At 42.6% G+C, this 27,673-nt stretch overlaps 2 protein-coding genes across 6 annotated transcripts in view; one reads left to right on the top strand and one right to left on the bottom strand.

The window, feature by feature from the left end:
- The window catches only part of LOC124110375 (conserved oligomeric Golgi complex subunit 3-like), a 35,195-nt gene extending 20,850 nt beyond the window's left edge, over window positions 1-14,345 (top strand). For 2 of the 3 annotated variants that reach the window (XM_046469691.2, XM_048391282.1), the window contains exons 15-21: window positions 81-291; window positions 3,219-3,263; window positions 5,505-5,587; window positions 6,480-6,614; window positions 10,782-10,988; window positions 11,247-11,345; window positions 12,309-14,345. In XM_046469691.2, coding sequence (XP_046325647.1) covers window positions 81-291; window positions 3,219-3,263; window positions 5,505-5,587; window positions 6,480-6,614; window positions 10,782-10,988; window positions 11,247-11,345; window positions 12,309-12,341 — 813 coding nt within the window. In that variant the 3' untranslated portion in view covers window positions 12,342-14,345. The remainder of the gene's footprint in view (window positions 1-80; window positions 292-3,218; window positions 3,264-5,504; window positions 5,588-6,479; window positions 6,615-10,781; window positions 10,989-11,246; window positions 11,346-12,308) is intronic. The other variant, XM_048391284.1, reaches the window with a different exon arrangement.
- LOC124110376 (rhomboid-related protein 4-like) lies at window positions 13,720-23,531 on the bottom strand. 3 transcript variants are annotated; one of them, XM_046469695.2, is made up of 6 exons: window positions 23,343-23,531; window positions 21,227-21,386; window positions 20,734-20,883; window positions 16,047-16,127; window positions 15,549-15,758; window positions 13,720-14,794 (listed from the first exon to the last, which is right to left on the bottom strand). In XM_046469695.2, exons 2-6 carry the CDS (start codon window positions 21,288-21,290, stop codon window positions 14,730-14,732), a joined length of 570 nt encoding a protein of 189 aa, XP_046325651.1. In that variant the 5' UTR covers window positions 21,291-21,386; window positions 23,343-23,531; the 3' UTR covers window positions 13,720-14,729. The 3 variants fall into 3 exon arrangements, with proteins under 3 accessions (XP_046325651.1, XP_046325648.2, XP_046325650.2); XM_046469692.2 differs by having other exon boundaries at window positions 21,227-21,743; XM_046469694.2 differs by having other exon boundaries at window positions 21,227-21,743; window positions 23,471-23,510.
- Window positions 23,532-27,673: the final 4,142 nt, after the last annotated feature.

Consider the following 27,673-nt stretch of genomic DNA (forward strand, 5'->3'; position numbering starts at 1 on the left):
AGCATGACGTACCTGTGTTAGCCTATATATGCACTCACACTGCCCTGACAGTTTGTGTATACATCTTTGCTTATCCACAGAGGACCACATTCCAGGGCTTGTCTCAGGAGGCGCTGTCAGCCTGCATACACTCACTCTCTGCAGCCAAGGATGGAATCATCAAGAGAAAGACCGTTATGGATGGAGAGTTGTTTCTTATCAAGCACTTGTTGATACTACGGGAACAGATAGCTCCATTTCATGCTGACTTTGCCATAAGGGAAACACATTTGGACTTCAGCAAGTTTAAAGGTAGGTACTTAAACTTTAATTGATGCCAGTCGAATGTAAGCCTTTGGCAAGGTATGTGACAGTAAATTTTGTTTGTCTTCTTTCAAAGAGTTGCCACCAGTCTTGACTAATATAGGTATACGCATTGATGCCCCTTTGCATGCAGTACAAGAGCTGTTTGCTTTGCTACAACACTTACTTTTGTGTGGAGCTTGGATCTGGATCTCGATCATTACATTTTACGTTAAGAATACTTAATTTTCAATTTTGCAATTTTATTTGTGTAACAGTTTATCATTGACATAGTGAAGATGTTTGCATTGTGTTCTCATTTGTAGACACTGTTAGTTGTCTCATGACAGTCACCTTTAGATTGTATAACCCTGGTTCACCAGTGTCTGTCCTTCCTAAACCAACCTAAATAGATGAGCTAGATCAAAATATAAGTTCAACCCCAAGGAAGAGTACTTTTTGCCCACTAAAGAAAGTAAGGTCCACTGCATCCTGCAGCAATATTTCAACAAGTAGGGACGGAAGTGTGTGTCAACAAGTAGGGACAGAAGTGTGTGTCAACAAGTAGGGACAGAAGTGTGTGTCAACAAGTAGGGACAGAAGTGTGTGTCAACAAGTAGGGACGGAAGTGTGTGTCAACAAGTAGGGACAGAAGTGTGTGTCAACAAGTAGGGACAGAAGTGTGTGTCAACAAGTAGGGACAGAAGTGTGTGTCAACAAGTAGGGACGGAAGTGTGTGTCAACAAGTAGGGACAGAAGTGTGTGTCAACAAGTAGGGACAGAAGTGTGTGTCAACAAGTAGGGACGGAAGTGTGTGTCAACAAGTAGGGACGGAAGTGTGTGTCAACAAGTAGGGACAGAAGTGTGTGTCAACAAGTAGGGACAGAAGTGTGTGTCAACAAGTAGGGACAGAAGTGTGTGCCAACAAGTAGGGACGGATGTGTGTGTCAACAAGTAGGGACGGAAGTGTGTGTCAACAAGTAGGGACAGAAGTGTGTGTCAACAAGTAGGGACGGAAGTGTGTGTCAACAAGTATGGACAGAAGTGTGTGTCAACAAGTAGGGACGGATGTGTGTGTCAACAAGTAGGGACGGAAGTGTGTGTCAACAAGTGGGACAGAAGTGTGTGTCAAGAAATAGGGACGGAAGTGTGTGTCAACAAGTAGGGACAGAAGTGTGTGTCAACAAGTAGGGACGGATGTGTGTGTCAACAAGTAGGGACGGAAGTGTGTGTCAACAAGTAGGGACGGAAGTGTGTGTCAACAAGTAGGGACGGAAGTGTGTGTCAACAAGTAGGGACGGAAGTGTGTGTCAACAAGTAGGGACGGAAGTGTGTGTCAACAAGTAGGGACGGATGTGTGTGTCAACAAGTGGGACGGAAGTCAGTGTCAACAAGTGGGGACGGAAGTCAGTGTCAACAAGTAGGGACGGAAGTCAGTGTCAACAAGTGGGGACGGAAGTCAGTGTCAACAAGTGGGGACGGAAGTCAGTGTCAACAAGTGGGGACGGAAGTCAACAAGTAGGGATGGAAGTCAGTGTCAACAAGTGGGGACGGAAGTCAGTGTCAACAAGTAGGGACGGAAGTCAGTGTCAACAAGTAGGGATGGAAGTCAGTGTCAACAAGTAGGGATGGAAGTCAGTGTCAACAAGTGGGGATGGAAGTCAGTGTCAACAAGTAGGGATGGAAGTCAGTGTCAACAAGTAGGGATGGAAGTCAGTGTCAACAAGTAGGGATGGAAGTCAGTGTCAACAAGTGGGGACGGAAGTCAGTGTCAACAAGTAGGGATGGAAGTCAGTGTCAACAAGTAGGGACGGAAGTCAGTGTCAACAAGTGGGGTCGGAAGTCAGTGTCAACAAGTGGGGACGGAAGTCAGTGTCAACAAGTAGGGATGGAAGTCAGTGTCAACAAGTGGGGACGGAAGTCAGTGTCAACAAGTAGGGATGGAAGTCAGTGTCAACAAGTAGGGACGGAAGTCAGTGTCAACAAGTAGGGACGGAAGTCTGTGTCAACAAGTAGGGATGGAAGTCAACAAGTAGGGATGGAAGTCAGTGTCAACAAGTAGGGATGAAAGTCAGTGTCAACAAGTGGGGTCGGAAGTCAGTGTCAACAAGTAGGGATGGAAGTCAGTGTCAACAAGTGGGGACGGAAGTCAGTGTCAACAAGTAGGGACGGAAGTCTGTGTCAACAAGTAGGGATGGAAGTCAACAAGTAGGGATGGAAGTCAGTGTCAACAAGTAGGGATGAAAGTCAGTGTCAACAAGTGGGGTCGGAAGTCTGTGTGAACAAGTAGGGACGGAAGTCAGTGTCAACATGTAGGGATCAAAGTCAGTGTCAACAAGTAGGTTTGGAAGTGTGTGTCAACAAGTAGGGATGGAAGTCAGTGTCAACAAGTGGGGACGGAAGTCAGTGTCAACAAGTAGGGACGGAAGTCAGAGTCAACAAGTAGGGATGGAAGTCAACAAGTAGGGACGGAAGTCAGAGTCAACAAGTAGGGATGGAAGTCAACAAGTAGGGATGGAAGTCAGTGTCAACAAGTAGGGATGGAAGTCAGTGTCAACAAGTGGGGACGGAAGTCAGTGTCAACAAGTAGGGACGGAAGTCAGAGTCAACAAGTAGGGATGGAAGTCAACAAGTAGGGACGGAAGTCAGAGTCAACAAGTAGGGATGGAAGTCAACAAGTAGGGACGGAAGTCAGAGTCAACAAGTAGGGATGGAAGTCAACAAGTAGGGATGGAAGTCAACAAGTAGGGATGGAAGTCAACAAGTAGGGAAGGAAGTCAACAAGTAGGGATGATCGTCAAGGTCTCCATGTCATGACAATAATGCTAAGGCCTGAATACGTAGGGGCACATAGATCGGGATTCTTTAGCTGAATATCACATCAAGGATCCTGGGACCTTCTTTAGTTTCTAACACTGCCGTTGTATTCCCTGCAGACATGGCCAGTAAAGATGGGAGCCTAGGACTTGGGGTATTTGTAGGTATGTCAGCTGGGTTGGTCAGTTACCTCCCTTTGTTGTGCCTGTGCCTTTGTAATGATGTAACAAAACATCATCCAATGTATGCCATGGAATAATCTCTGACATAATCTGGTCATGTTACATTATTCCATGATGTCTGTTGAATGCTTTGTCTTCATTCAAATGTTGTCATTTATTTTCAAAATATGTAGTAATAATTAAGACACCTCATATTTACTGTACATTTAATGCTCTGAGCACCATGCATTTAATAAATCAGTTTGGGAATCAAGAAATTCCTAATAATGCAGTTTTAAAGATTCATTAGGTTTGGAACAGGGTTTTTTTAGAACAGCTTGCGTGTTATTTTGGTTTTAAAGCATGTTTACATATCAGACTTGATGTCAGAATTATTTCACATAGCAAGTAACTCATTTGTTAGGTGTTTGCTTTCTTTGTGTTTTTGGAAACACTGCATGATATGACAGCAGTAGAAAATTTTTAGTCCACTAGTCCTAAAATGATAACAGATAGCAAAACCCTTAATAATGGCAAATTTCTACTAGTCCTTGTGATGCTTTAACTATTTGGCAATTTAGGCCTAGTGCCAATTTCTATTGCTGATCATGACAATAATCTGAATTAAGACAAGCAGCAATCACTGACTGCCGTCCTTCTCTAGCTGGGGAACTCAGCATGTGCATGTCCTTCATGCTAAGCTCTCCACACTGGGAATATATATAGTTAATGTATATCTATGTGACAAGTAATGCTCAACATTTTAATCAAAGGAATTCCCATGGGGATTTCTTAACAGAAAGCTGCAATATGTGTATAGTACTAATACTAGAATTGTGAAAATAACCTAGTCATCAGACCCACTTCCCCGGAACTGATGACCAGACATGGGTTGCATGCTCTGCACCAGCCTCAGTCAGCTCAAGCCTGCACTTCACTGAGCTCCGCTGTAAAAACTGCAGAATTACTCCACTTCCTCAAACTCACTGAATATAGCCACATACACCCTGTTTTGCAAAGTTTGCATACCTACCATTTGTCTCGGTGGGGAAAGTGGGACACAATGTCTTTGTCTGCATGTACAATGTAGGTATAAATATGCACCTTTCTTTACACAGCTGTATATTTTTGGGGAAAACTGTGCATTATACACACACAAATACAGTAAACAAGCTTTACATTTGGTGGAGTAAACATGATAGATAAGCTTAAGTTTGGGGACAGATCATACTTTCATTTAAGTTGGGTGCTTTTTCAACCTTTCTCATGCAGGCTCTTTGAAACATTGCATGTGGTGCCCTCAGATAAAACTCTTGAAGCTTTGTGCTAAAATCAATCAGTTCCGAATAAGAACAAAAGGTATCTAATCTACATGATCTACAGTACGACAAAATCAAAATTCCAAACAGAATAGGTTTATATCTAATTTAATGGTTTTAAATTGGATTTACAGTCAAGATGTAGGTTAACACCTCTCAGGATATAACAAGGCAGCTTTAATCAAACTTGTTTATTTAGTAATGACACATTATAGCTGATTTAAAGCAGTGTTTATTCACTATGTTGTTCTGCTTGTAGTAAGTATCACCACACCAGGAGGATGTTGTGACTGGTAGTATTAACACACCACATACATTTACAGCGGGGCCGTACTAACACGGATAGTGTATTCTAGACATAGTAACCAGTGTCAGGGGTTGGTCAAAATGTCAGTAACACTTGTTTGGTTGTTTGCTCAGTGAATATGTTGTCTATTTGAATGATTTGAGCTGATATGATATGTAAAGGCCTGTGGTGAAAGATGCATGTGTCTGCTGTCCTGTCTGTGTTGGGTCTTCCAAAGGGGCATCCATGTTGCCTATGTCACTGTAAAGAAGTATTGTATGTGTATTGTGTTCATGGTAGTCTGTGCCAATAATGTTTGAGCCTACGAGCCCGAGCATGGCTCTTTCAGTAATTTTAGTGTTCATGTATAGACTGTTATAAGCTGAGCTTACAAGACCAGGCTGAATTTTACTATTCTTGTGGCTAAGGTCACAGACTTTCATAGTATTGTATCATGTCGTTCACTACAAATTACAATTGAGCCCTCATAGCTTGCTCTTCAAAGAGGCTATTGCAAATCCCTGTACAAGTTATACAAGAAATAGTTGTACAAGAACTTGAGAACTGACCCCCACATGATGTATTAAGACCTCTCTGCTGTGGCATCAGAGAACTGTATGACTTGTCCCTGTGTTGCAGATGCAGCCTACAGTCTCATTCAGAAGAAAGGACAACTGTTTGCTCTCAACAGCAACAATGCCTTGCTGCAGTTTGTTCTCAGCGTGAGTGCTGCCTTTGGTGTATATACATCATACATAGGTTTCACATATACTAGTGAAAACATGTTGTGGCCCTTGAAAATAGGGATACTAGATACAGTTGACTCAAGGACTAGGAATAGCCTTTGACATAACCAGGTTTGAATTGACTCAGACTCAACTGTAGGCAGAAAAGGAATTCGTCAGATTCAGGAAGCAGTAATAAGATCGTGGTTGATGATAATGTTAGTTGGTGCTGTCATGGTATGTGGTAAACCGAATCCTATGGACCAGAGTAAACAGAAGCTGTAAGTATTGGAGGGACATACAATTTAGTCAAAATTAATGGGAACATTATTGAATGACATTTTGAATTAAATAAATATATTACAAACATATATCCAGATATACACTTAACACTTTTTATTACCAGAGAGTAACGAGGATTGCATGCAGGTTTGTTGATATTCTATATGTAATAATGGATCATGAGATGTAGGTTGGTTGATGGTCCGGCTAAGGTACAAACATACCATTTGGATACAGACTTAAGGATGAAGTTAATTCTCTCTCTGTCTCTCACACACACACACACACACACTCACACACGCACACACACACACACACTCGCGCACACGCACACACACACACACACACACACACACACACACACACACACACACACACACACACACACTCACAATCACAATCACAGAGATCTCTCTCTGTCACACAACAGAAGGAGCCAACAATTAAACATCCAACACTTGAAAAGGATATTGTCGACAGCCTATGATCTTAGAATTGTGTTAAATATTTCTTTCTTTCTCTGTGAATATTCACAGATAGCTGTTTGTTTAGTTTCAATTACATAATTACAAGCAAGTTTAGTAATACTTTTCTCTGTACTGTGCAGGGTACGCCCCAGGTTACTGAGTACTTTGTGGACTCCAAGCGTGACGTGGATCAGCATCTGAAGAAAACATGTGAAGATTTCATCCACCATGTCTCCGAGACGTTCACAGGACCTCTCCAGACCTTCCTGTCAAGGGTGAGACTATATACAGTGCTCTTCGATAAAGCGCTACCTCGGTTACTACGCACGGTAACACATGGCTCCCAAAATTTATGTACACTTTTAATACTGAGAGTTTTACACAGACATATTTGTATTGTTGTTCGTTGTTCATTTGCACATAACGCTTCTCATTGCATAATCAACCGTTTATCGCTGAATGGAGTTCTAATAATCTGTTTGAGATATCCGCGGCAAGTCCCGGAAATACGATTGTTCAACTAGTTAACTTTTCACACTATACATCCTTTGATCTTAGAAGCGCTTGCATGCAATAAAAGAGAACCACAAACGAAGTTTATATTCATAATTAGTGGGCAATCCAATTTGAGGCGACACTGTCAACTCACATGTAGTTGCTGTCACAACACGGCGGTCATTCCTTTTGATTCGGATCAAGTAACTGTATCAAACCAATTAATCTGGCTTGAATGTGTATCTATATTTGTATGAATATGTATGAATGCGCATAGTGCTGGTCAAAACTCTAGTTTTCCGTATTTTAAGCAACATGACCAATCAATGCCACTCAGGGGTAAAATGGTACAGTAATTTAGCTGAGAGAAATTTCGTAATCGCGCTTTCGTAACATCGCCTGTTTTTTTTTTCGGAGTTATAACAAGCGATTTCATTGGATTAAAATTTGTTTCTAATGACGCTTTCTTGCCGAAATCTGCTACAAGTTTCGTGATTGGTCAATTTTGACCACGTGACCTCAGGCAGCCAATCAAATTATAGCTGTGATACCAAGCTCGTGTTTGATAAATTTCAGAAGTTGGCGAAAGATGTATTCCCATTACATCTTGCCATGATTATAATTTCTGCTAGGATTGTGATTATGACACAACAGTGGCCATGACTTGATGTTAAACTTAAAGTGTGGGGGAAGTGGCACCAATAATGGTTTGAGGGATGGAGCATGTCTCTATGTTTCCTGTAGTTTACACATCGCCAAGTGAACTGCTTCAGTATGGGCAAACCCCTACTCACTACATATAACACGACCACCACAGCCCAGAGCTCCAGATAAGCTGCGTATCTGCGTAAAATACGCATCAGAAATGCAGAAATACGCATTAAAATAATATCCAAACGTATCAAATACGCAACGAACATTACAGATATGCTACAAAAATAAAACTTGTGCGTATCATCAAAATATTGTGAAGTAACCCTGCGTATTCGATTTGCAAATCAGCAACTTATTTTGAAATTATAAACGGGCATTCCGTCATACTTGCCAAACTTCACGATGACAGTTACATCATGATCATTTGCCATCACACATTCTTGTGGAAGTATCGTAGTATTTTTGAGTCCTATAGAGCTCTCGAACCCACACGACACCAGTTTGCAGAGAATAGATGAATAGTGTTTTTAAATATTTAACTTAAATACCCACATGTGTAAAAACTAGTGGGTAACAGAAATTTGAATACCCAGATAGAATTACTGATACCCAATGATTTTGAAATGCATGGAGAAAATACCCACAACACCAAAAGCTTATCTGGAGCTCTGACAGCCTGTTACCTATGTGCTGACTGTAGAATTAATCAGGGTTATGCCACATGTTCTGGTGCTTCTTCTAGGTATGATGATGCTTAAAATTCTATGAAATGTACCTGAAATACCGAAAGGCAGGTTATAAAGTTCTGCTGACATGCAACACAGTTCTTTCGTAGAGCATAAATCCTGCGAGGGTTGATTCTAATTTGAGTGCAACATCATTGAAATCGGGATCAGAGTTTTTCATATGCCAGTGGACTACAATGTCAACTGTTACTTTATGTCCTCTAGCTATTGGAAGCCATACACTACAACCTGCTGTTACAGCATGTCCTCTAGCTATTGGAAGCCATACACTACAAGGTTGCTGTTGAAGTATGTTCTTTACCCATAAAAGCCATACACTACAATTTGTTGTTACAGCATGTCCTCTAGCTATTGGAAGCCATACACTACAACTTGTTGTTACAGCATGTCCTCTAGCTATTGGAAGCCATACACTACCTCTTGCTGTTTTCCTGTATGTCCTCTAGCTATTGGAAGCCATACACTACAAGGTTGCTGTGTTCCTGTATGTCCTCTAGCTATTTGAAGTTATACACTACAAGTTGCTGTATTCCTGTATGTCCTCTAGCTATTTGAAGCCATACACTACAACTTGTTGTTACAGCATGTCCTTTAGCTATTTGAAGCCATACACTACAACTTGCTGTTGAAGTGTGTTCTTTACCTATTTGAAGCCATAAGCTGCAACTTGCTATTACAGCATGTCCTTCTGCTATTTGAAGCCATACACTACAAGGTTGCTGTGTTCCTGTATGTCCTCTAGCTATTTGAAGTTATACACTACAAGTTGCTGTATTCCTGTATGTCCTCTAGCTATTTGAAGCCATACACTACAAGTTGCTGTTTCTGTATGTCCTCTAACTATTTGAAGCCATACACTACAACTTGCTGTGTTCCTGTATGTCCTCTAGCTATTTGAAGCCATACACTACAACTTGCTGTGTTCCTGTATGTCCTCTAGCCAATTGAAGCCATACACTATAAGTTGCTGTTTTCCTGTATGTCCTCTAGCTATTTGAAGCCATACACTACAACTTGCTGTGTTCCTGTATGTCCTCTAACAAATTGAAGCCTTTACCTACAACTTGTTGTGTGCCTGTATGTCCTCAAACAATTTGAAGCCTTTACCTACAACTTGCTGTGCTCCTGTATGTCCTCTAGCTATTGCTATTTGAAGCCATACACTACAAGTTGCTGTGCTCCTGTATGTCCTCTAACTATTTGAAGCCATAAACTACAAGTTGCTGTGTTCCTATATGTCCTCTAGCTATTTGATGCCATACATTACAAGTTGCTGTGTTTCTGTATGTCCTCTAGCTATTTGAAGCCATACACTACCTCTTGCTGTTTTCCTGTATGTCATCTAACTATTTGAAGCCATACACTATAAGTTGCTGTTTTCCTGTATGTCCTCTAACTATTTGAAGCCATACACTATAAGTTGCTGTGTTCCTGTATGTCCTCTAGCTATTTGAAGCCATACACTATAAGTTGCTGTTTTCCTGTATGTCCTCTAGCTATTTGAAGCCATACACTATAAGTTGCTGTTTTCCTGTATGTCCTCTAGCTATTTGAAGCCATACATTACAACTTGCTGTGTTCCCGTATGTCCTCTAGCTATTTGAAGCCATACACTACAACTTGCTGTGTTCCTGTATGTCCTCTAGCTATTTGAAGCCATACACTATAAGTTGCTGTTTTCCTGTATGTCCTCTAGCTATTTGAAGCCATACACTACAACTTGCTGTGTTCCTGTATGTCCTCTAGCTATTTGAAGCCATACACTATGAGTTGCTGTGTTCCTGTATGTCCTCTAGCTATTTGAAGCCATACATTACAACTTGCTGTGTTCCTGTATGTCCTCTAGCTATTTGAAGCCATACACTACAACTTGCTGTGTTCCTGTATGTCCTCTAGCTATTTGAAGCCATACACTACAAGTTGCTGTGTCCTGTATGTCCTCTAGCTATTGCTATTTGAAGCCATACACTTCAACTTGCTGTGTTCCTGTATGTCCTCTAACTATTTGAAGCCATACACTACAAGTTGCTGTTTCTGTATGTCCTCTAGCTATTGCTATTTGAAGCCATACCCCACAACTTGCTGTTCCTGTATGTCCTCTAGCTTTTGCTATTTGAAGCCATACACTACAACTTGCTGTGCTCCTGTATGTCCTCTAGCTATTTGAAGCCATACACTACAACTTGCTGTGTTCCTGTATGTCCTCTAGCTATTGCTATTTGAAGCCATACACTACAACTTGCTGTGTTCCTGTATGTCCTCTAGCTATTTGAAGCCATACACCACAACTTGCTGTGTTCCTGTATGTCCTCTAGCTATTGCTATTTGAAGCCATACACTACAAGTTGCTGTGTTCCTGTATGTCCTCTAGCTATTTGAAGCCATACACCACAACTTGCTGTGTTCCTGTATGTCCTCTAGCTATTGCTATTTGAAGCCATACACTACAAGTTGCTGTGTTTCTGTACGTCCCCAACTATTTGAAGCCATACACTACAAGTTGCTGTGTTTCTGTATGTCCTCTAGCTATTTGAAGCTGTGTTACAGGCCGAGGTGATCGTGAAGATGAAGCAGGAACAAGTTGGACAGAATGTGAAACTGAGACAGCAGCCGTTTGCCACCCCAGAAAAGGTTCATGATGTTGTGGCCGAGACATACAAAAATGTGAAGACCAAACTGCCCTCTGTCCATCGCAGTATGTCCCTATATCTGGCCAACAGGGACACAGAGTCAATCCTGTTTAGGCCCATAAAGGTAACACTAGCTGATCTAGCATGTCATATTTTACACCTGTTGGTATGCACTGCCTCATAATGTTTTACAGGCAAACAATGGTATTACCGATACTACATTGCTTGCCCACTTCTTTGATTAAGCCATTTGTGAATGAGTTTCAGAGGAAGTATAAGGAGTAACAGTAAGAGTTCACTTGAAGTTGATAAAAGTTTTGTCAAGGAAAAATTACGAAGATGAAGTATTTGTAGATGGCAACAATCATTGTCCATATTTTAGGTGAATGTACAACAGAGTTTCCAGCAGCTTACCCAGCTCCTCACAGACAACTACACAGAAGAGGACGTACAGATCATTGCCTGTCCCAGTGCAGAACAGGTGAGTTGGACATAGATCATAGTCTGTCCCAGTGCAGAACAGGTGAGTTGGACATAGGATCATTGCCTGTCCCAGTGCAGAACAGGTGAGTTGGACATAGGATCATTGCCTGTCCCAGTGCAGAACAGGTGAGTTGGACATAGGATCATAGTCTGTCCCAGTGCAGAACAGGTGAGTTGGACATAGGATCATTGCCTGTCCCAGTGCAGAACAGGTGAGTTGGACATAGGATCACTGCCTGTCCCAGTGCAGAACAGGTGAGTTGGACATAGGATCATTGCCTGTCCCAGTGCAGAACAGGTGAGTTGGACATAGGATCATTGCCTGTCCCAGTGCAGAACAGGTGAGTTGGACATAGGATCACTGCCTGTCCCAGTGCAGAACAGGTGAGTTGGACATAGGATCACTGCCTGTCCCAGTGCAGAACAGGTGAGTTGGACATAGGATCATTGCCTGTCCCAGTGCAGAACAGGTGAGTTGGACATAGGATCATTGCCTGTCCCAGTGCAGAACAGGTGAGTTGGACATAGGGTCATTAAGAATACAGACTGTATCATGCCCCATGTGTCCTGATATGATATTCAAATCACAGCCTGTGTGCAGACACACATACATATCACAGCCAGTCAATATCAAGGTCCGTAAAGGCTTGCAAAGGCCTTTAATTCTAAGGTCCGTTTTAGAAACCCTTCATTTTTTTGTCAACCTTGAAAATCACCTAATAGCTTGAAAAGCCTTGAATTTGTACGCAGTGACATATACTTGTGTTCATATTGCTTTTAGGTCTTAAGACTAATGCTGGATTTAAAAAGATAATGACAGACTAAAGCTAAAAACCAAACTAAATACAATAAACTATGTTTATAACGAACACGCACTGAGTTTGTTATAACCATAGTTTACTGAAGCCTTGAATTTTAGTGTTCCCTATCTGTATGAACCTTGAATATATTGTGTTTGCAGGTGAATCTGCTGCTTTCAACAGGCCCTAAGTGATGCATTGGAGATTTCAAACATGGGACAAGATTTAGGGATAATGTGTAAATGAGGATTCAGCAAGACAGATGTGATCTAAAGTCTGTGATAGTAGGGAGATTTCTCCTTCTCCATTAACTGAACAACCTTCAACACAAGTGTGGTAAAGCAACAGTCATTTCACCCAATTGCCAGCTGCTGTACATGAACACTGCTTGTGTTGGAGGCTCCTGGGTGGGACAGACGGACACTGCTTGTGTTGGAGGCTCCTGGGTGGGACAGACGGACACTGCTCGTGTTGGAGGCTCCTGGGTGGGACAGACGGACACTGCTCGTGTTGGAGGCTCCTGGGTGGGACAGACGGACACTGCCCGTGTTGGAGGCTCCTGGGTGGGACAGACGGACACTGCTCGTGTTGGAGGCTCCTGGGTGGGACAGACGGACACTGCTTGTGTTGGAGGCTCCTGGGTGGAACAGACGGACACTGCTCGTGTTGGAGGCTCCTGGGTGGGACAGACGGACACTGCTCGTGTTGGAGGCTCCTGGGTGGGACAGACGGACACTGCTCGTGTTGGAGGCTCCTGGGTGGGACAGACGGACACTGCTCGTGTTGGAGGCTCCTGGGTGGGACAGACGGACACTGCTCGTGTTGGAGGCTCCTGGGTGGGACAGACGGACACTGCTCGTGTTGGAGGCTCCTGGGTGGGACAGACGGACACTGCTTCACATGGCAGGACAGTGACAGCAGGCTGGTTCAGCAGTACATTCTGCCATCAGAGTGCTGTTTCAAGCTGAGATTACTGTTACCTTGGGAAGCTTAGTTTTTGTGGTATTATAGGTGATATATTTATTCTAGATGTCGCAAATGTCGGCTAACATGTTGGTATGACCATGTATGTGTGGGCGGTTAGATTTGCTTGTTCAATATTAGGGCACATAGTTCCCATTGAGGATATGTTATTACCCATTGCAGCAGTATTTCAGGACAGCTGCTTCTGTAGAGATATGAGAATCCAAGGTCTCAGCGTTTCTGAAACAAGTATCTGTAGAAGTGATGTCTCATCAGACAGAGAGGGAATATCTGGGCAAGAGAACCGGCCTTCACCTTCAGCATTAGATGAATTACTTTACCAAGGCTCACTTGCACTAGGAGAGCTCCCCTCCAGGTCTATGTTAATGAAAGTCAGTTATTTGTCAGCAAGTGAACCCTGGACTCGATCACTTAGTTATCAAGCTGCTGCCTTGGCTTCTTTGCAGTGTATCTTCAACATTGGAGGAAATATTTATTGTTACTGTGTGCTGTTGTTTTCAAGAGATATTAGAAATCATATTTTTATACTTGTTATGTATATATGTAATATATGGGGTAAACAAATAAATCATAACAAAAACAAGAGAGTACTGTTGGTATTTTTACTAGGAAAGTTGTCTGTTGGTTGTATGTTAATACATGTACATATAACAGTTTTATGTCAAAGATGAAACCTTGTTATTGCTGGTACTGTTGGTCTTCAGTTCATTCTTAGTACAAAGATTTGAAAGTTGTTTTTCTTATAACATGTCTACAAATGGTTAATGTAATTTTCTAATTTACAAAATAATAGTATCAATACAAAGTTTCATTCACTTTCAGCTTCATGTCATTGGTCATGAATAAATGTGTTCAGAAATGTCCTTAACTATTAAATCTATTCTGTACAAATGTTCCATAGATGAATCAGGCAAAAGGCTCTCCATCAATGGCTCACATTGGTATATACATACACATAACAAAAACCACAGTTATACTGAAAATGTAGTTTACAAGCTGACCATTTCTGCATACATCCTTGGAATATCTGATAAGCAGCATAAATGTGCAGTAGTGGGCTACTGATAGAAGTCATGTAAATGAATAAACCCAGCATGAAATACTCATATCCTCTGCCAATATGACAAGTTTGGTTGTGTGCAAGGCAAGAAACTATTGTACGGTTTTCAAGATCTAATTCAAAGTCATTGCCATGGAAACCCAAAAAATATTTTTTTCAAAAATCCCAAAATATTAAAAGGCACAAGTTCACCTCTAGACCTATCTATGTGCCAAGTTTGGTAAAGATATCTCTCAATGTTTTTTAGTTCTGCAAAATGTGACGGATGACCGGACAGCACCCATTCCTATATATATGCCCCTTCCACTTTGTGGCAGGGGATAAATATAATCAACATGAATTGGAGGAATTATCACAAATGTCAAGACTCGTTTGGACACAAAAGCCAGAGGCAGAAAGTGGACAATTATCACAGACATTTCCTTGTGTCATAAGAACTAGATTTCCAGTGATGTTGATTGAACACAGTGCAGCTAGTCCTGGACCAACCCTGATGGAACATTCTGTGTATGACTTGCAGCATGTGGTGATGGGTGGGTCACCTGTACCGGTTGTAGTGCTGGCTCCGCCTGGTCCTCAGTTCATCCAAGTCAGGGTATAATCCTGAAACAGGGTAGTTAAATACTACATTAGGCCTTCATTCACATGAATACCACAGAAACACAATGCACTGTTAACCTTAATTATATCTGCCATAATTATTCTCTCAATAACATGAATACAACTAGAGTAGAAAGTAGAAAGACATATAACAAGAAAAATAAAAAAATCCTGCCACTAGAGGGACTATGCAACACATTTGCACTGCGAGATACATATTTGACATTAAAATAAATGAAAGCATGTACCAAGTATAATGGTATAAATTCATGCAAAAAGGTCCTGTCATCAATGTGAGTTTTCCTTTTAAAAGTCTTTAATTGCTACCCGCTACAACATGTATATAGTGAGTGAGTGAGTTGGGTTTAACGCCACTTTTAACAGTATTCCAGTTATATCACGGCGTGTCAGCTTAATGTGGGAGGAAAGCCCGAAGTGATGCAGGTTGCAGACGTTTACCACTTCGGTGAAACCCACGATTAGGGTATGGTGCTGACAAACCTAGAAAACAATTGGGGCGAACTGGGATTCGAACCCACAATCATAGGTTTCTGGCCTGCCCAAGGGACGCAACTCTGCACAGCAAATCACGGCGCCTTAGACGACTGGGCCACCCGTGCCCCCAACATGTATATAGAGCTTCTGTTGTTGCCTAAGGCACAAAGAAACTGGACAGCACAGTACAACCTGGAGCGTAGTCCTGCTTGTATCTAACTTTGTTTTCAGACAAACAAGATACAAATGTGTCATTCCTTACTGTTTGACTGACTTGCAGCCCGCTGTTGTTGTAAACTCTCCTCTCGAGCATGTGCATATTGTTCCTCTTCACTCATCCCCCCTGTGTATGCCGACTGGTCAGAGTAACTGGGTTGACTGTACTGTTGCTGTGGAGACGCCCATGACCTTCCTGTTGTGTATCCTGCTGACCGATACCCACTATTCCTGGCAGTGTATGTGTAGGATGGGCCTGCAGTGACAGGTTGAGGCGACTCACAAAGTTTGTCCATGTTTATTGAAATAGAAGAACCTTAATCCATCAGTATAAATACATGTCATTTCTTGAAATTACAGGAGCAGGATAAAAAATGATATGAAAGTTTGGATACGAGATATTGAGGGAGACTATTGTTATTTACTCTTAGCACTTGACTATAGGGTGCCCAGATAGCAGTGATTATTTGTGTAAATACACAAACACAGTGTTTACTGTTTATGTTTTCTGAAGTTTTCCAAGTGGGGAGTGAAGACAACCTACCGGGGGGAACAAAGCCGTCCATGATTGGCTTGAGGGGGCCTTTGATGTACAGCAGCCCCACCAGGATCCCTGCCAGGTGACCTGCAGACATGGGGGAGGGGGGAGGAAAAATACACCAACTGTAAACAAAACACTGCACAGAACCAATATTTACACAACAAATGTAAGAAACTTATTACTAAAAGTGAGATCATCGTCCTAAGATGGATGTCTGGTGAGTATTGAACATTGACGGAATGTCTGTCTACATGTTCATGAAGGGGTCACAGTTGTACACACACTTCACCTTACACACACAGCAGAGACTACAAGAGCTTACCATCAGATAGCTCTAACCACTGGAAACAGTTTATGTGATCTTGTTTGAACAATAACATTTCTATGAGCAAAAAAACCTAAAATTCTACATGCATGAAGGGTGGTCAGAAACCTATTTCAACCAAGGAGAGCCGGGTTGGAATAGGTCTTCAGCAACCCATGATTATTGTAAGAGGTGACTGACAGAATCGGGTAGTCAGGATCACTGACTTGGTTGATGCATGTCATTGCGTGCATCGATATTCATGATATCAATCACTGGATCCAGACTTGATTGGTTACAGACTGCTGTCATAAAGCTGGAATACTGCTGAGTGTGTTAAACAGCAAACAAACACAGAAACAGAAATCTAATTTGAACTTCTAGAAGTTAGGAGTGTAGATCAGCCCAGTAGCTGTGTCTCCACTAGCTGTGTCTCTATTTCCTTGGACGTCAATCTGCCTGTCACCCTTACACTAGCTGTGTCTCCGTCTCCTTGGATGTCAATCTGCCCGTCACCCTAACACTAGCTGTGTCTCCGTCTCCTTGGACGTCAATCTGCCCATGACCCTCATGCTAGCTGTGTCTCCGTCTCCTTGGATGTCAATCTGCCCGTCACCCTTACACTAGCTGTGTCTCCATCTCCTTGGACGTCAATCTGCCCGTCACCCTAACACTAGCTGTGTTTCTGTCTCCTTGGATGTCAATCTGCCCGTCACCTTAACACTAGCTGTGTCTTCGTCTCCTTGGATGTCAATCTGCCCGTCACCCTAACACTAGCTGTGTTTCTGTCTCCTTGGATGTCAATCTGCCCGTCACCTTAACACTAGCTGTGTCTCCATCTCCTTGGACGTCAATCTGCCCGTCACCCTAACACTAGCTGTGTCTCTGTCTCCTTGGACGTCAATCTGCCCGTCACCTTAACACTGTGTCTCCGTCTCCTTCGATGTCAATCTGCCCATCACCCTAACACTGTGTCTCCGTTACCTTGGATGCCAATCTGCCCCTCACCCTCACACTAGCTGTGTCTCCGTCTCCTTGGACGTCAATCTGCCCATCACCCTCACACAAGCTGTGACTCTGTTTCTTTGGACGTCAATCAGCCCGTCACCCTAACACTAGCTGTGTCTCTGTCTCCTTGGACGTCAATCTGCCCGTCACCCTCACACTAGCTGTGTCTCCGTCTCCTTGGACGTCAATCTGCCCGTCACCCTAACACTGTTTCTCTGTCACCTTGGATGTCAATCTGCCTATCACCCTAACACTAGCTGTGACTCTGTCTCCTTTGACGTCAATCTGCCCATCACCCTAACACTGTGTCTCCGTCTCCTTCGATGTCAATCTGCCCATCACCCTCACACTAGCTGTGTCTCCGTTTCTTTGGACGTCAATCAGCCCGTCACCCTAACACTAGCTGTGTCTCTGTCTCCTTGGACGTCAATCTGCCCGTCACCCTAACACTGTGTCTCCGTCTCCTTGGACGTCAATCTGCCAGTCACCCTAACACTAGCTGTGTTTCTGTCTCCTTGGACGTCAATCTGCCCGTCACCCTAACACCAGCTGTGTCTCCATCTCCTTGGACGTCAATCTGCCCGTCACCCTAACACTGTGTCTCCGTCACCTTCGATGTCAATCTGCCCATCACCCTAACACTGTGTCTCCGTCTCCTTCGATGTCAATCTGCCCATCACCCTAACACTGTGTCTCCGTTACCTTGGATGCCAATCTGCCCCTCACCCTCACACTAGCTGTGTCTCCGTCTCCTTCGATGTCAATCTGCCCATCACCCTAACACAAGCTGTGACTCTGTTTCTTTGGACGTCAATCAGCCCGTCACCCTAACACTAGCTGTGTCTCTGTCTCCTTGGACGTCAATCTGCCCGTCACCCTTACACTGTGTCTCCGTCACCTTGGATGTCAATCTGCCCGTCACCCTAACACTAGCTGTGTCTCCATCTCCTTGGACGTCAATCTGCCCATCACCCTCACACTAGCTGTGTCTTCGTCTCCTTGGACGTCAATCTGCCCGTCACCCTAACACTAGCTGTGTCTCTGTCTCCTTGGACGTCACCCTAACACTAGCTGTGTTTCTGTCTCCTTGGACGTCAATCTGCCCATCACCCTAACACTAGCTGTGTCTCTGTCTCCTTGGACGTCAGTCTGCCCGTCACCCTCACACTAGCTGTGTCTCTGTCTCCTTGGACGTCAATCTGCCCGTCACCCTAACACTAGCTGTGTCTCCGTCTCCTTGGACGTCAATCTGCCCATGACCCTCATGCTAGCTGTGTCTCCGTCTCTTTGGACATCAATCTGCCCGTCACCCTAACCCTAGCTGTGTCTCCGTCTCCTTGGACGTCAATCTGCCCGTCACCCTTACACTAGCTGTGTCTCCGTCTCTTTGGACATCAATCTGCCCGTCACCCTAACACTAGCTGTGTCTCCGTCTCTTTGGACATCAATCTGCCCGTCACCCTAACCCTAGCTGTGTCTCCGTCTCCTTGGACGTCAATCTGCCCGTCACCCTTACACTAGCTGTGTCTCCGTCTCTTTGGACATCAATCTGCCCGTCACCCTAACACTAGCTGTGTCTCCGTCTCTTTGGACATCAATCTGCCCGTCACCCTAACCCTAGCTGTGTCTCCGTCTCCTTGGACGTCAATCTGCCCGTCACCCTTACACTAGCTGTGTCTCCGTCTCCTTGGACGTCAATCTGCCCGTCACCCTAACACTAGCTGTGTCTCCGTATCCTTGGACGTCAATCTGCCCATCACCCTCATGCTAGCTGTGTCTCCGTCTCCTTGGACGTCAATCTGCCCGTCACCCTAACACTAGCTGTGTCTCCGTCTCCTTGGATGTCCATCTGCCCGTCACCCTAACACTAGCTGTGTTTCTGTCTCCTTGGATGTCCATCTGCCCGTCACCCTAACACTAGCTGTGTCTCCGTCTCCTTGGATGTCCATCTGCCCATCACCCTAACACTAGCTGTGTTTCTGTCTCCTTGGACGTCAATCTGCCCGTCACCTTAACACTGTGTCTCCGTCTCCTTCGATGTCAATCTGCCCGTCACCCTAACACTAGCTGTGTTTCTGTCTCCTTGGACGTCAATCTGCCCGTCACCCTCACACTAGCTGTGTCTTCGTCTCCTTGGACGTCAATCTGCCCGTCACCCTAACACTAGCTGTGTCTCTGTCTCCTTGGATGTCAATCTGCCAGTCACCCTAACACTAGCTGTGTTTCTGTCTCCTTGGACGTCAATCTGCCCGTCACCCTAACATAAGCTGTGTCTCCGTCTCCTTGGACGTCAATCTGCCCGTCACCCTAACACTAGCTGTGTCTCCGTCTCCTTGGATGTCAATCTGCCAGTCACCCTAACACTAGCTGTGTTTCTGTCTCCTTGGACGTCAATCTGCCCGTCACCCTAACACTAGCTGTGTCTCCGTCTCCTTGGATGTCAATCTGCCCGTCACCCTTACACTAGCTGTGTTTCTGTCTCCTTGGACGTCAATCAGCCCGTCACCCTAACACTAGCTGTGTCTCCGTCTCCTTGGACGTCAATCTTCATAATCATGGTTACCATGCTGCACTCATCAGATTATTGTCTGGTGCTTATTTTACCTGAAAAGTTGATTTTCTAACAATGGAATTTCTCACTAGTATGTCCTAGTTATGAAACAATTTCTTTCAACTGCCTGTACTTGTGTATCGGGATAATTTGCAAAAGTTGTATCAATCTATCTGACAACATCTTCCCGAGGCAAGGGCGTTAACTGACTTTACAAATCCAGTTTCCACCCTTGCCAAACTAGGCTGGAATTCCTGGGCTCGATCGTAGTGCCACCAGTGACTATTACGAGTTATGTCCATTCTATGCCTCTCCCATATGGACCAATCAGATTCCGTCTCTCGCATCACATGCATTTGCTTCAAACAAAACGGTGGCACCAAGTCAAGACGATCTGATCGACCATCAAGATCTATTTTGGGATAAAACAGTTCTTACTTCGCGAAGTACATCAAATCATGTGAGCACCTTGATTAAAAACATGAAAAGATTTGGAAAATATCTGTTGACAACAAGTTGGCGATGCACATATGTTGCAAATCCTGCAATTGACCGAATTCTGCATGACAGTTTACGAACCGGATTTTGATTTCGGTGCGCGATTTTGATTGGACTATGCATAGAATCTTTAGTCCAGCCAAAATAATCCCAGCCTAGTTTGGCAAGGGTGGAAACTGGACTTTTATAGTCAGTTAACTCTCTTGCCTCGGGAAAATGATCTGACAAAAGCTGCTGTTACTTTGACAACTGCCATTGCTACCATGAACTAATGGGGCTAGTTGTTTCCTGCCCCTATATCCCATCATGCATCAGAGTTGCTACATTACCAACAAAGGAGGCGTTAGGTGTGATCATCTGTATGAGCACCAGCTCCGCCCAGTAGATGTAGCGGGAGGGCACAGGGATGAGGCCCAGGGCGTAGTGGAGACCAGGCGGGGTGTAGTGGGTTGTCAGCACCTTCAGGGCAAACAGAACACCTGCAGCACAAGGACAGATTGGTACTACCGAGTATACTCTACAGAAATGCACTAATCACATAATTACCAGTTAGCAGTTAATCTCATTGGTTGGCACTTGGATAAAATACAACTAAAGCTTAAAGGATGCTGGCAAAATGATATATTGAGAACTATTTACACTGTTAAAATTGTGCCATGACTGTCATATCACACCTTAGCCACGGTGTACTGTCACTCATCCATTAATGTTATAGTTATCATTGGTGAGGACATCTGGCATGACGCTTGTGCAATGTATCGGTAATACATCTACATGAATAAGGATAAGACTAATAACAGATGGAGAAGATCCAGCTATTACCTGAGAATCCAACAGCACATGAAGTAGAATAAGTGTGGTCCTCCATGGCATTCTCCAGAAGCATGTTTAACCCCACATAGGTGAGACTTGTTAACCCAGTAAACACAGCCACCAGGTAGGCGAAGTAGACACTGCCTAACCTTTTCTCTAGCGTCAAACCCTTCATCAACAAGGAGGACATATTGAAATACAAGTGCATGTCATCAGCATGAAAAAATGTCCCAAGAATCAACCTTTTCCACTGCTTGTGATAATACACCAAGTATGTGCTCATGCACACAGCTGAGGCCGAGGGAAAGTACTGGGGCACAAAGTTGAGGAATATGGCAGTCTGCGCTGCTATGAGAGCCAGAGTGACAGGGGGGATTCTGTGAACCCCAACATTCATGATCTGGCCAGCTAGTAGCATGACTCCCAGCCCACCGCGACGGTTGCGGTTCCACATCTCGGCAAGTGGACCAAAGTTGTGGTATTTCTTGTCACCTTTCAGTCAAGAGAGTATCACCATCTTCAATACCTGGGGATAGAACCCTTCCCTATAAAAACATGTACACTCTAGTGCATGCTAGTAATCTTAGAGTCCATGTCCTAAACCTAAAAACAGGGATGTGGTTCTGACTACCTGAGTGAGTAAGTGAGTGAGTGAGTTGGGTTTAACGCCGCTTTTAACAGTATTCCAGTTATATCGCGGTCTGTCAGCTTGATGTGGGAGGAAAGCCCAAAGTGATGCAGGTCTCAGACGTATATCACTACAGTGAACCCACGAGCACGGGTATAGTGCCAACAAACCCAGAAACACATTCGGGGCGAACCGGGACTCGAACCCACAATCTCTGACTACCTGACATGTCATGACCCACATCATACACATAAGGAAACATCATAATGTTACAGTATTTCTCCAGACTAGTTGCAGGATTTAACAAACAACCCAACTTCTTGCCATGCTTAACACATTATATTTGTTAGTACTCATCTTTGAAGCTCAGGTGTATCTATTTGAATCAGAGTTCCAGATAACTTTTTGAGCAATTGAGTTTTTACTTGAAGGTTTCTATTTTAATTTGGTTATCACATTTTTCATTGGGTAACCAATATTTTTTCACTTATCTATTTATCACTCTATTGGTTTTTCCCCAAAATGAGTAAGCATTTTGAGATTTAAAAAAAAACTGAAGAATGTTTTAGATGTATATAACGGTTCTAAATATAACCAAACATAATTGTTTTGTGGGATATAATGGGCAGAGTGTGGCTGATGCAGGCGGGGGCGATTAGCAAGGTCCTACCACAGACTAGAAATTGCATACAGACCCTATCACGGGTCAAGTTGTCCCTCCACCGTGCTTGGCAGACAGGAACCAAGCCTAGATACTGTCACTCCCCCTGCAGAAACAGCAGGCAGAAGAATTGGGGCTCCATCTGTAGTTAGCAGACAGCCAAAGTATTGTGCAACACCAGCATGGTGTTAAACTAAAGCCCTGTTTGCTCCATACAAAACAGCAGCGCACAAAATTTCTAAATACATTATGCACACTGCTGACATAGATGGATTACCAGGAACTTCAGTTCAGGATGGCGGACAACAAGTGTATCCACTGCCTTGCAAAAGCCCCCCCTACACTTCATTCCGCCCTTCACATGCCAGTTGGTACCCGTCAGTCGGGAGTCCGAGGTAGTGGCCAGATGGTTGTGGAATCAAACCATATAACTGGTTCTGATAGTACCGACAGTATCTCTGCTGTGGGTCCTGTCTGCCAAGCACAGCAGCGGGACAATTGACCCGTGATAGGTCTGTATGCTATTTCTAGTCAAGGTAGGACCTTGCTTGTCGCCCCTGCCTGCATCACACTCTGTCCATAATATCTCACAAAACATTGTTGTTTGGTCAATCTTTCCTTCTATGGTAATCTGAATATAGATCTAAATATAATTTTATATCTAACAGGGTAACACTTAATTATATACCAGAGTTTATATAAGTTTTATCTCTATCCATCAAGGAAGCACTAAAAGGACAACAATTTGAAATTAATAACATTAACATCGTTGAATAGATTCTATAGTATAGGAAATGAGTCCACTGATGCCGTGATTAGGCCTACTTGTCACTTACCAGCTGGAACACTCTCAAGCTTGAACTGAAGAGCTACAGTGCACTCATCAAAGGACGACGTGGAATCCAATGTCAGCAACTAATCTATGCAATAGTTACCACTTGTTTCGACAGTTAGTTATACCTACGCGCCAACCATCGCTCCACACGTGGACATTGAAAGTACCAAAACACGGAAGAAACAGCAATCATAACATCCGGTAAATTTATAATCCGGAAAAACAGATATTTGTTTCAATATTATTCAACTTTCTTACAATAGTACATTTCTTTATAAATACATGAACATGCTTATGTGCCATATCGTTTGGCCCGTTTGAGTACCTAATTAATTAAGAAAAGTACAAAAGTAAGCATTTTCCTTTGTAAGGTTGTGAGTACATTTACAGATTGTCCCGGTTTCTGAATCCAGGTTTGTGGTGTTTGTTCATTACCTGGAGGACCTAACATATACAGATTTCTGGTCGCGATCGAACCCATGACATGACATTTCGTAATGTAAGAAACACCTCACATCACTCAAAAGTTTTGTTTTATGCACCGAGATCACCGTGACAGCTGTGAAAAAATGACAACGAAGAGCAGGGGATTGCTAAAATCTGAACAACTATATGGGGAGGGGCATGAAGAAATGACAGTTCTATTTTTTCAAACCCCCAAAATATAGGCCTTTCTTTTCACGTTATTTGGGGAATGGTCATTTATTGAAAACACTTTTATGGATAACAAGTTCTTTTAATCGTACCCACAAAAGTGTCAGGTATTTATGTTCTTCCAACTCATAAATACAAATTTTTCAACATAATCGCCCAACTTTTCAATACACTTACAATATCGGTTTTCAGATGCCACCGTGAGTATAGTATAGGGAATGACAGTTATGGCTCGCTTCCACTGGAGCTATGTTTATATCCTTCTACTGCTACTACAGAGGGAATTTTTTAGCAAAAACGATGATGCACACAACTAATCGTCATGAGACTCAGCTAAATTGGCTCTAACTCACCACCATGATATGAAGTTTTATAGGCAATGACAGTTCTAGCTCACTTCCACTGGAGCTAGCTATAGATTTATACCACATACCGGTAGGTAAATTTTTATGCAAAAATGATGATGTGATTCAATGAGACGAAGCTAAATTTTAATGAAAATATATTTTATTATTTTTACTCATACGCAGACCATTATATTTTGAACAAAGTTATATTCAACATTTTTACTAAGTTCTTCGTTCATTTTACTAGGAGACCAGACTGAATACTCTTCTTCGAAATTGGAAAGAAACAATTGATAACCGTATTTGGTTGGTTTGACATCACTGATGTAATTCTCGCCATTTGATAGGCTTGTAATTCTCCATTATTATAGACTTATGTAGGCATTCATCTAAATGTGATCCAACGATGTATCCAGGAAACAATCTATTCTTAATCTCCAACCAGTTCTTCGGTTTTGGCACAGAATAATTGACGCGCTTGCTCAATGCTATTCAACTTTGCTTCGGCGAGTATACGAATACTATCGTGTTTTAATGCTTTCTTTTATCGCTATTCCCGCCAGTCCAGAGACTCCGGCTGCTATTTCCATGCTAAGTACGATAGGTGCAGCGATTATAGTTGATAACAAACTAACACCGAGTCCCATGTCAGCTGTTACAAGTGCAGTGTCAACTCCGTCGGGAGCATTCACAGCTCTGCGATACTTTTTATACAATCCAAGTCTCAACTCCCTCTCCTTCTCTATTCAATGTTTTATGTCGCTTATTTCATGTAAACGAAATCCATCAACAGTATCCATCTTTTCAGATGCTTCATTGAGCTCCGTATATATAAACCCACAATATATAATATGACACAAGAGTGTTTAAATAGTCGAGTGCAAATGACTTGAGAATACATCAGCTGTATTATATGTATATTATATGGAATAAATATCTTAGTAAGCAAAATGCTTTCATTTGGTATTATCTCGAAGGTTTCTTCTGGCGCATCCCCCAACAAGACTTCAATAATAAGTGTAGAAAGACCAGGTATAGTAGCCAAGTTATGTCTCACATCAATGAATTCAGTAACCAAATTTAAACTAACTTTTTTTAATGCTGGACGATTCAATCACATATAGCCTGGGTTTTCTGGCAGGGGAGAGACAAACACACTTTTTCGTTTTGATGGGATATAAGCCCCTAGTACGATCCCACTATTTATTATCTTAGTTAATTGATGTCCCTTACCCATCATCACATAAGGTGGGGCAATGATGATATTCAGTAGCCATTCATTTTTTTGCGTCGACCATAGACCAATTATTATGATCATTGCAAAAAGATTGTATGAAGTGTTTTTATGGAGTATACTAACGACAACATCATTTAAATCTCGATCCTAGATTAGGCACAGGTGCCCTGTATACAACTTCTTTCCGTTTGTATACATTATCTTGTAAATGTTAAGCATATAACTTGCCATCGGAACGGGGTTTATCAAATCCTTCTGTGTCTCCAAGATCGGAAAGCGCAATTGTATTACATTGTCTAAGGTTATGCGTTCCAGGACCTGAAGAATCAACCATTATTTATAATATGGAGTGTTACACTCAAATATCCTATATGTTTTACATCTAATACAGAAATTTTGAGATCTGTAATAATACCCCGCTTTAACTTTTTATATTGTAATGATGAGAAAGATTGAGTTCTACCACTATTGTATTTTTCATCTTTGGCTGGAATAGCTCTTTGCAGAGTTGAAGGACTTTCGAGTTGAATATTATCCGTTGTACTGATCTGATCAAGATGGATGCATAACTCTTTATAGGGAACTATATTGGGCAATTTAACTCCATGCACTGTTGTGTCGAATGTTACTTATCTTCTTATAAATCCAAGCGTATTTGCTAAGTCCCTATCAAGTTTCATAGAATGTACGCCACTGCTTAAAATCAGCACCCCCATTCGACTCATTTTGTGTGAGACTAGCTCCCAAAGGCTTTAAAATTTCATCATTGTGTGAGCATACACTGTAATACCCATCAGATATAGTGCGATGGTCTTTATCTAGTAATAACTTATTATTACCTCTCGCAGTACTTATATTGGTCCACCATGGGTAATACGTGTTATATCGTAGAGAGCAACTTCAAGTTGTCCAGCCGAGTTGTTGATAGCGTGAAGCAGTTGAATAGACTGACCATTTGTTATTCCCTGGAGTGTAACATACATATTAAATCTTCAAAGATACTATATCATAACTTAAATATGAAATCAACTTACATTACGAATCAGTCGATTTTAGTAAGAGCCTCTGGTGCTAAGTTTTTTGTTCATTTCCCTGATATCTTTGAAAAATACAGGTTCACAGCAACATTACTAGTAACAAAATGGTGCATGAATGGTTCCACATGTAGCAGAATGTAAAATAGTGTGTATTTTAACTTACGTATTTTAAACTTAGGTAAATAATTGAGTTAAGTATGGTAATAGCTCTTTAAACTAACCTGAACACTCTCTACTAATCCTTAGGTAAAGTACGGGGTATAGTTATGTAAGGTCTTTAGTGATCTGGTCCAGCCACAGCTTGGCCAGTGATTGCCTTTTCTATTGTTTCTGTAGCATGTGACCAGGTTTTTAGCTTTAAACACTTCAATAGTTCTCTTCTCTGGTCACTGCTGCGTTACAACTCTGCATGATTCACTGCACTGCACTGATTGGGGTAAGTTAATTTAGACTTCTTTAGGATTTATATGAGGCCTCTGTCTTCCTCAAGTTTATCAATGGTAATAGTCTATCTGACAGAATAAGTTTTTTCTATCTCCTTGATTGAATCTTCACTGATGGAAGTTGAATGACGACCAGATGTAGGGTTATCATCAAGGCTTGTTCTCCTAGCCTTTAACATAGCTGCCCAACGTTTAACAATGGAATAGCTCGGCACTTGTCCCATACACTTGTGACATGCGGTCATGTATTTCTTGGAGACTACTTTTCTCTAAAGTCAAAAACTTAATGACTGTTCTGGACTTGTTTTTTTCCATTTTTGTGTCCCTTTGGACCCCAATCACGTTCAACTGGCTTTCAGTAATATACACACAGCCTCAACAGACCAAATACACTTGCAATGAACTACTCAAACAATGTACTACATTGACTAGTTGAGTTAGTCAGGCCTAGAACTTTTTGACCAGCCCTCGTAAAAATGTCTACTCCTGTTTACCACTGTGTAATGGTCGTGTTGTGAGTGAGTGAGTATGGTTTTACGCCGCTTTTAGCAATATTCCAGCAATATCACGGCGGGGGACACCAGAAATGGGCTTCACACTTTGTACCCATGTCG

Source organism: Haliotis rufescens, unplaced genomic scaffold, assembly GCF_023055435.1.
Source record: "Haliotis rufescens isolate VD_foot unplaced genomic scaffold, xgHalRufe1.0.p SCAF_9, whole genome shotgun sequence".
Taxonomy (NCBI): domain Eukaryota; kingdom Metazoa; phylum Mollusca; class Gastropoda; order Lepetellida; family Haliotidae; genus Haliotis; species Haliotis rufescens.

Coding starts and splice junctions, on each gene's coding strand:
- LOC124110376 (XM_046469692.2), bottom strand. CDS start 21,671: ATGTGGAACCGCAACCGTCGCGGTGGGCTGGGAGTCATGCTACTAGCT. Junction 15,759..16,046: donor GGACGGCTTTGTTCCCCCCG/GTAGGTTGTCTT, acceptor CTGTCACTGCAG/GCCCATCCTACACATACACT. Junction 14,795..15,548: donor GGCTGCAAGTCAGTCAAACA/GTAAGGAATGAC, acceptor ACCCTGTTTCAG/GATTATACCCTGACTTGGAT.